At 38.1% G+C, this 10,271-nt stretch overlaps 1 protein-coding gene across 3 annotated transcripts in view; it reads right to left on the bottom strand.

Moving 5' to 3' along the window:
- The window catches only part of ZNF182 (zinc finger protein 182), a 23,747-nt gene that overhangs the window by 8,702 nt on the left and 4,774 nt on the right, over positions 1–10,271 (bottom strand). For 2 of the 3 annotated variants that reach the window (XM_006772126.2, XM_015569378.1), the window contains exons 3-4: positions 1,610–1,736; positions 1,202–1,297 (exon numbers count right to left, since the gene is read on the bottom strand). In XM_006772126.2, the coding sequence (XP_006772189.1) occupies positions 1,202–1,297; positions 1,610–1,736 (223 nt within the window). Of the gene's footprint in view, positions 1–1,201; positions 1,298–1,609; positions 1,770–10,271 lie in introns of those variants that run through there. The other variant, XM_015569377.1, reaches the window with a different exon arrangement.

Below are 10,271 nucleotides of genomic sequence, written 5' to 3'. Positions count from 1 at the left end.
GCAGGCGTGGTTCAGCGGTCGACCTCTGAACCAGGAGGTCACGGTTCGATTCCCAGTCAGGGCACATGCCCAGGTTGCAGGCTTGATCCCTAGTGTGGGGTGTGCAGAAGGCAGCCAATCAGTGATTCTCTCTCATCATTGATGTTTCTATCTCTCCCTCTCCTTTCTTCTCTCTTAAAAATATATTAAAAAAATATTTTTTAAAAAAAGAGATAGGGGTTTCTTTTTGGAGTCATTATAGTGCTCTTAAAGTGAAGGTTGCAGCCCTGGCCCATGTGGCTCAATTGGTTGGGTGTTGTCCCCTCCACCAAACGGTTCCTAGTTTGATTTCAGGTCAAGGTACGTTCCTGGGTTTCCAGTGGAGACGTGCAAGAGGCAGCCTCTCTCTCTCTCTCCCTTCCTCTCTCTCTAAAAAAAAGTCAATAAAATAAATAAAAATAAAAGTGATGGTTGCAGAACTCTATGAATGTACTAAAAAGTTACTGAATTTGTGTATCTCAGAGTGAATTTTATCTCAATAAAGTTCTTTTTAAAAAGAGATAATCAAGCCTTAGCTGGTTTGGCTCAGTGGATAGAGCGCCGGCCTCAGGATTGAAGGGTCCTGGGTTCAATTCTGGTCAAGGGCACATGCCCGGGTTGCAGGCTCAATCCCTAGTGGGGGGTGTACAGGAGGCAGCTGATCCATGATTCTCTCTTATCATTGATGCTTCTATCTCTCTCTCTACCTCTCCCTTGTCTCTGAAATCAATAAAAATATCGTTTAAAAGAAATAGTCTAGATGTTTTAGGAGAATAAATCTGATAGGAATATATAAGCTTAATGGAATCAGATAATTCAATCTGAAATTGCAACACTAGCGTAGGCCTGTGACTAATGCGGGCCTGTCTTTAGATAAGACAGTGAGTAATGAGAATGGTAGAAGAGCAGGGCAGGAGATTGGCATATACAGGACACGTATATATGGGGAAAGGAGCTGTACAGAAACTTGTGGGTGAGCACCAACTTAAGAAGAGTGGTGTGGTGGGTGTGGGACAGGGGAGTGGTATCAGTCTTATGTCTGTGGAGTTAATGTTCCTGTCCTCAAACAACAATAAAGGCCACAACATTTCCCAGATATCCCTGAAAGCCCTTTCAGAGGTCCTCAGCCCTGACTGACAAGCTGGAACCTCCTGTCCTCATAGACTGGGTCAATCCCACTTACCTGGAAAGCTCCAAATTGGGATTTTTCCTTTTGCCAGGCATGGCTCTTCAACCTCCAAATTGAGGATGAGATCTGGTTTAGTAGCTTGCTCCCCTGCTAATGAGAAAAGACAACAACACCTCCTTGGTCTTCAGAGCCTCTGAGAAAGAGGAAGGTGAAGTTTGGGGCAGCACAAGGGACCTATCACTTGACACTGGTTAAGTCAAATCATTTTGCCTGGGTTTTGAGTTCACAAATACCTTGTCAGGAGAGCAGAGAGAGAAAAAGGTACTCTGATCCCTGGGATTCAGTGTCAAACTCTTCAAACAGTTCAGAGACTTCGAAAGTTCCCAAAATTGAGAAAATAAATACCCTTTATTGGACACAATAATCATAAACAGCAAAATTACCCAAGGAAGTCATTCTTACCCACAGAGACCAGGTTGCTGTAGGTCTCCAGCATCACGTCCCTGTACAGGATCCTCTGTGGAGAATTCAGATACTGCCACTCCTCCTGAGTGAAATCCACAGCCACATCCTCAAATGTCACGAGTCCCTGTAATTGCACATTCATTTTATACTGAAATGCTGATCATTGGATGAAGAGGATGGAATTTAGGCAAACTTCTATTTGGGTTCCCAGTTCATGATGATGACTTAATATAGGATGCCGACTTCATATCAAGTTAGTGACCTACTTTGTGCGAAACTCACAAATCAGTAGAAAAAAACTATTCTGTTAAATAATAGAACACGTATGACAATGTGGTATTAGCACAAGGCTAGACAAATAGTCCAGTAGAACTAAAAAGATAATCCAAATATGTATGGACACCTGAGTTATGACAGAGTTGGCCTACAAAACAGTGGGAAGAGAGGATGATCTTTTCAAATAAATGTGGATGGGTTACTGGATATCTATATGAGGGGAAATGACATTTAACCCTTAATAGTCACCATACACAAAAATCAATTACAGGTAAATTGTAAATGTAATGTGAAAGATAACACAATAACGTGTCTAGAAAATAATATAGGAAAATGTTTTCATAGTCTTGGGATATGGAAAGAATTCTAAAATAAGGCATGAAAAGCACTATTCTTAAAGGAAAACAGTTATAAACGTTATAAGATTGAAAGTACAACAGTAAAAAAAGGAAGCTATAGATGGGGAAATTATCTGCAATATTCACAAGTGATAAAGGGGTCTTTTCTGGAACATAACCTCTACAAATCAGTAAGAATCATACAAACAACACAAAAAGAGACAAGAGATGTGAATAGGCACTTCACTAAAAAGAAAAACCAAATGACCTATGAACATGAGAAAATGTACTTGACCTCTTTAGTACTCAGGTAACCAATGAAATGTACTCAATCCCATGAGCTCTCAGGTAAAAGAAAATTTAGGCCACAATGAGACACCACTATGCACCCTCCAGAGAGGTTACAATTAAGCAGGCTAAAATACCATAATATTGTTTTAATATAGGAACTTTCACACACTGTTAGTAGGAATGTAAACTGGTATAACTGCTTGGGGCAACAGTTAGCCATTATTTACTCAAGGTAATGATTTGCATACACTATGATCCAGTGATTCTACCCAAAGGTACACACCTTAGAGAAAATCATGCACATATGCTCTAGAAAACAAGTACAGAGATGTTCACTGCAGCACTATTTCTAATACTTAATTGAGGAGAAAATAAAAATGTCTCTCAACAATACAATAGGTAAATTGTGACCCAGTCATTCAGTGAAATACTGTATGGTAATGAAAATAATGAATTACAACCATATATCCAACATAGATAAATCTCACAGATATACTGCTGAGTAAAAGAATTCAGACACAAAGGAGTATATACTGCATGATTCTATCCTATATAATAAAAGCATAATATGCTAAGTGTCCGACTGTTCAACCAGTCACTATGACACGCACTGACCACCAGGGGGCAGATGCTCCAACCGGTAGGTCAGCTTGCTGCTGGGGTCCAGCCAATCAGGATTGGGCGAGACGGGCTGGACACACCCTGGGGCCCTCCCGTGGTCCCTCCCTGGCTGGCCAACCTCCTGCGGTCTCTCCCCAGCCAGCCAGCCCTGATTGACCTCAATGGAGACTGGGCAAGACAGGCCAGACACGTCCTGGAGCCCTCCTGCGGTCCCTCCCCAGCCCCAATCATGCACCAGTGGGGTCCCTTGGTCTGGCCTGCACCCTCTCGCAATCCGCAGGCCAGGTTGAGGGACCCCATGCACCAGGCCTCCAGTTTATGTATAGTAAGAGAACAGGTAAGGCCAATCCATGATGTAGAACTCAGGAGAGTGATTAACTTTGGGAGTGGTATTGATTGGGAGAGGGCATAAGTGGGGATTCAGAAGTCCTAATTATGTCTTAATCTTGACCAATGGGGTGGTTACACAGTGTGTTCATTTTGTGATAATCCATCAAGCTGGAGACTTATAAACTATACTTCATGTATGTTATAATTAAACTAGAGGCCTGATGCATGAAATTCATGCTAGGTGGCTTGCCTCAGCCCTCGCAGCCCCGGCTTCGTCCAGAAGGTGGTCTGGAAGGTTGTTTGGCTGTCCGGTCTAATTAGCATATTACACTTTTATTATTATAGATGTACTTTATATCTTCATACTTAAAAAATATTTCCAACGAAATTACAAAGGCAATTGAATGCAAAATGGGAGTTCCCACTTCAACAAGTGGTATCGGAACAATTGGATATCCATATGCAAAAAAATATAATTCACCATTTAAGTAGACCTAAGGAGAAAATCCGTATGATTAAAAGAATTAACATAAGAGCCGAAACCGGTTTGGCTCAGTGGATAGAGCGTCGGCCTGCGGACTGAGAGGTCCCGGGTTCGATTCCGGTCAAGGGCATGTGCCTGGGTTGCGGGCGCTTCCCCAGTGGGGGATGTGCGGGAGGCAGCTGATCGATGTTTCTCTCTCATCGATGTTTCTAGCTCTCTATCTCTCTCCCTTCCTCTCTGTAAAGAATCAATAAAATATATTTAAAAAAAAAAAGAATTAACATAAGAAATGCTGATACAAAAATATTAAAACAGAATTCAATACCCAATCCTGATTTAAGATTACAATTGATGGTAATTTCCATAAAATAACCAAAGATAAACAGACAGACAGACAGCTAGATAAACAAGGGAGGGAGGGAGGGAAGAGGAGGGAGAGGAAAGAACGACAGACTAGAATGGAAGGAAGAAAGAATGGAAGGATGTTTTGCATGGGAGTCTTGGGTCACCATGGATAGTATAATAATGTGATTTTTGGGGGAGGGGCTTTGGGTCACTCCCTGAGGGGCTGGAGATGGAGAGCATCCACGTGGAAAATCATATCTATAAAATGAAACCTAACAAAATCTCTGGACACCAAGGCTCATGTGAGTATCCTTGGTTGGCAGAACTCCATGGGTACTATCACACATCCCAACTTCATGGGGAGAGAAAAATGGAAGCCCCATATTTAGTCATTTCTTGAACCCTGCCCTATGCACTTTTTCCCTTGGTGGATTCCAATCTGTGTCCTCTCCCTGTAAAAAGCCATAACCATGAGTATAACAGCTTTCAGAGGGTTCTATGAGCCCTTTCAGTGAATTATCAAACCTAAGGGTGCTGTTGGGACCCCAAGATTGTAGGTAGTGTCAGAAGTGAGAGTGGTCTCTTATGGGGACTGTTTCCTCCAACTTTAGATTTGTCAAACTCTTCAAAGACAGAATGGCACAAAGATGTAGTTATCCCTAAATTAATATATAAATTTAATGTGACCCAAATTTAATAAAACAAGCTCTTTAATGGTACTAACAAGATAATACTAAAAGTCATATAAAAAATACATGTGCAAGAGTAGCTAGAAAAACAGTGGAAATAAAAACTGTGATAGCCCACCCTCACAAAGTAACTAGAGGATACCTTGATGTATGCATTCTCTCAAAGCACAGGATAACAGATCCACATTGTAATAAATGGTAACAGGACAACTGGACAGCCAGTTGGAAAGGATAAATTGGATCCATACCTCATACCATACACAAGAATAAATACCAAATGGATCAGGAGGCTAAATGTAAAGTATTTAAACCCTACAAAGTATTATAAGAAAGCCTGGTTGAATGCCTGGGTAACCTGAATAAAGGGAAAGACTTTCTAACTGTAAGTAAAGGTACAGATGCAATAAAAGATTTATAAATAAAACCATGAAAATCTAAAAACACTTTTGTAAGTCTAAACACATAAATCCAAAGACAAATGACAAACTAGGGGGGAAATTGTTGCAACATGTATCACAGATTAATATCCTTAATATATAAAGTACTCTTAAAAACCAAAGGGGGGGGACAAATACCTGATAGAAAATTAGAAAGAAGGGACAATTGACAAAAAAAAGATCTAAAAATGGCTCTTAAATATATGAAATTATTTTCAACTCACTCATAGTAAGAATAATACCAATTCTAACTATAGAGAGATATCATTTCTTACCTAGCAGATTGAAAAAAAATAAAAATTTTAAAAGCCTGACAACATACTCTATTAGTGCAACCATGTAGAAACAGACTCTATCATACAATGCTAGTGGGAGTGGAAACAGTACAACCTCTACTGGAGGGAATTTGGCAATATCTAACAAAACTACCGTTTGATCCAGCAATGTTACTTGTAGGAATTTAAATAGGAGATATATTTAAACAATAAGTAAACAACATATGCACAACATATTTTGTTGCAGCATTATTCTTAATTGCAAAATACTGGAAACAATCAAAATTCTCACGTACAGGGGAGAATGGTTAAACAAATTGATATATCCACTAACACAGGGATAGGGAATGTCGAGCCCACGGGCCGCATAAGGCCTGGGAAATCATTTGGTCTGGCCCTGCCAAGGCATTAGGGGTGAGTTAATTAAATGTTTGATCAAATATAGCGGGGTAATTTTTAAGTTGATAATTTTATATGGCCCTTGAATGATGTTATAATTATCTAAATGGCCCTTGGCAGAAAAAAAGCTTCCCCACCCCTGATCTAAATAAAGAGAGACATGGGGTGTTCATGGATTGGAAGCCACAATTGATAATAAAGATATCAATTCTCTCCAAACTGATCTACAAGTTTAAATCAATTCCTGTAAAAACCCTAGCAAGATAATTTTTAGATATTTAACAAGATTATTCTAAAGTTTTTATAGAAAGACAAAGGCACAAGAATAGCTGAACAATTCTGAAAAAAATTGGATCAAGTTAGAGAAATCATACTACTTGTTTTTAAGACTGTATGGTACTATACAGATATATAGATAGATATAACACAATATAGTCCAGAAATAGACCCCATAAATATGGCCAATTGATATCTGACAAACTGTAAAAGCAATTCAATGGAGAAAAAATAGTCCTTTCAACAACCAGGGTTAGAACAAATGGGAATTCATATCCAAAATAATGAACCTTGACCTAGTCCTCACACCTTATATAAAAATTAATGCAAAATGGATCACAGGTCTAAATGTAAAACGTAAAACTATAGAACTTATAGAATATGAAAAATCTTCATGACCTAGGGTTCAGCAAACAGTTCTTAGACATGATACCAATAGCACAGCCATAAAGGAAATAATTTATAAATTGGAAATTTTCAAAATTAAAAATTCTTGCTCTGTGAACAACACTGTTAACAGAATGAAAAGACAAGCTACACACTTGAAGAAAATATTTACAAATCATGTATCTAACAAAGCACTTGTACACAGAATATATAAACTCTCAAAACTGAAAAAGGTGAAGAGATTTATAACTACAGATTGGTAGTTACAAAATAGTTATAGGGATGCAAAGTACAGCATAGGAAATATAGTCAATAATACTGTAGTAGCTATTTATGGTGCCAGTTGGGTACTGGAAATATCAGGGGGAACAGTCTGTAAAGTATCTGATAGTCTAACCCAGTGATGGCAAACCTATGACACGCGTGTCAGAGGTGACACGCGAACTCATTTTTTTGGTTGATTTTTCTTTGTTAAATGGCATTTAAATATATAAAATAAATATCAAAATTATAAGTCTTTGTTTTACTATGGTTGCAAATATCAAAAAATTTCTATATGTGACATGGCACCAGAATTAAGTTAGGGATTTTCAAAATGCTGACACGCCGAGCTCAAAAGGTTCGCCATCACTGGTCTAACCACTATGTTGTATATCTGAAACTAATATAAAATATTGAATGTAAACTATAATAGAAAATTTTTAAAAATTAAAAAAACTGAATAGTGAGAAAACAATCGAATTTAAAAATAGGCAAAGAACTTGACTGAGCAGACACTTCACCAAAGAGAATACGCAAAAAGTAAATAAGCATATGTAAAAAGGTATTCAACATCAGCCATTGGGGAAATGCAAATTAAAACAATGATAAGATACCATTATACAACTAGAATGAATAAAATTAAAAGTACTGACAATACCGAGGGCTGGCAAAAATGTGAAGCAATTAGAATCCTTACTAGTACACAATGCTGGTGAAAATAAAAAGTGATTCAACCACTCTGGAAAACAATTTGGCAGATTCTTAAAAAGTCAAACAGCCCTGGCTGGTTTGGCTCAGTGGATAGAGCATTGGCCTGCAGACTGAAGGGTCCCAGGCTTGATTCCAGTCAAGAGCACATGCTCGGGTTGTGGGCTCGATCCCCAGTAGGAGGCATGCAGGAGGCATCCAATCAATGATTCTCTCTCAGCATTGATTTTTCTATCCCTCTCTCCCTTTCCCTTCCTCTGAAATCAACTTTTTTAAAAAGTTAAACGTACCTTCACCATATGACCCAGCAATCGGATATTTACTGTAGAGAAATGAAAACAGGTGTTCACACAAAAATTTGTTATGAATGTTTAAAGTAGCTCTACTGATAATTGCCAAAACTGGGAATAATTCAAATGTCTTTCAACAGGAGAATGGATCAACAAGCTGCGGTACATCTATAGTGTAGAATACCACTCAGCAATAAAAAGGAAAGAACTACTGACACACTCACAACTTGGCTGAATCTCCAGGGAATTATACTAAGTGGGGGAAAAAATACAATTTCAAAAGGTCACATACCATATGATTCAACTTATATCATTTTTCGAAATGACAAAATTCTACAAATGGAGATCAGTAATTGCTAGTCTAGGAATGGTATAAAGAGGTGGATGTGACTATAAAAGGGCAACACAAGGGATCCTTGCATTGATGGAACTGTGTCCTGACCATATCAGTATCAATCTCCTGGCTGTGACATTGTATTATAGTTTTGCGAGATGTTAACATTGGGATAAACTAGGTAAAGGATACAAAGGATTTCTCTGTATTATTTTTACATTGCATGTCAATCATTTATCTCAAAATACAGTTAAGTTTTTTTTAAGTTTATATACCATATGATTCCATTTATATGACATTCTTAAAAAGATAAAACTGATACAGAACAGATCTGTGCTTGCCTGAGGTTACAGGTGGAGTAGCATGAGACAGATTTTTGGCATGATGAAACTATTCTATACCCTATAGATTAGTTACACCAATTTATAAATGTGTTAAGATTTATTAACTGGACAACAAAATCAATTTTAATGTACACTAAATTAAAAAATAGACATTTTTATTGAATTTACTGGGGTGACATTGGTTAATAAAATTATGTTTCCCCTAAAGACTCCATCAAACAATTAATAGACTTAATAAATGAATTCGACAATGTAGCAGGATACAAAATTAACGCCAAGAAATCTATGGCATTTCTATATACCAAAAGTGAACTTACAGAAAGAGAGACTAAAAAAACAATCCCATTTACCATTGCACCAAAAAAATTAAGATACTTAGGAATAAACTTAACAAAGGAGGTAAAAGACCTGTACTCGGAATACTACAGGCCGCTGAAAAAGGAGCTAGAGGAAGACATAAACAGATGGAAGAACATCCTACGTTCATGGATTGGTAGAATGAACATCATCAAAATGTTCATACTACTGAAAGCAATCTATAGATTCAATGCACTCCCTGTTAAAATACCAAGGACATATTTCACAGACCTAGGACGAACTTTCCAAAAATTCATTTGGAATAAAAAAAGGCCTCGAATAGCTGCAGCAATCCTGAGAAAGAAGAAAGAAGAATAAAGTAGTTGGGATCTCAATACCAGATATCAAGCTGTAATACAAGCTGTATTACAACTACTGTTCTCAAAACAGCCTGGTACTGGCACAAGAAGAGACATATAGATCAATGGAATAGAATAGAGAACTCAGAAATTGACCCAAACCACTGTGCTCAATTAATATTCGACAAAGGAGGCAAGAGCATAGAATGAAGCCAAGACACTCTCTTCAATAAATGGTGTTGGGGAAATTGGACAGATACATGCAAAAAGATGAAACTAGACCACCAACTTACACCATACACAAAAATAAACGCAAAAATGGATAAAGGACTTAAATGTAAGATGGGAAACCATAAAAATACTAGAGGAATCTACAGGCAACAAAATCTCAGACATATGCCAAAACAATTTCTTCACCGATACAGCTCCTAGAGCAATGGAAACTAAAGAGCAAATAAACAAATGGGACTACATCAAAATACAAACCTTTTGCACAGCAAAATAAACCATCAACAAAACAAGAAGGCTCACTGCATGGGAGAACACATTTGACAATGTTGTCACCAATAAGGCCTTAATCTGCAATATTTACAGGGAACTCATACAACTTAATGAAAGGAAGTGAACATTCCAATCAAAAAATGGGCAAAGGGAAACCCAAGATGGTGGTATAAGTAAACACCTGTACTTGTCGCCTCCCACATCCACATCAAAATTACAACTAAAATACAGAACTATCATCCAGAACTGCAGGAAAGCTGGCTGAGTGTAACTACTACAACTAGAGAGGAAAGAAGAAAGCGCATTGAGACTGGTAGGATGTATGGAGGTGCAGAACAGGCTGTGCCACTTTTTTAATCGGGAGAGAGATTGCCTCTTTGGAGGCCGCCTGGAGGAGCAAGGAGTCCCAGCTCCACA

This window comes from Myotis davidii, unplaced genomic scaffold, assembly GCF_000327345.1.
Source record: "Myotis davidii unplaced genomic scaffold, ASM32734v1 scaffold2786, whole genome shotgun sequence".
NCBI lineage: Eukaryota > Metazoa > Chordata > Mammalia > Chiroptera > Vespertilionidae > Myotis > Myotis davidii.
The sequence above is the reverse complement of the archived record's forward strand: the minus strand, read 5'-3'. Positions and strand labels throughout refer to the sequence as shown.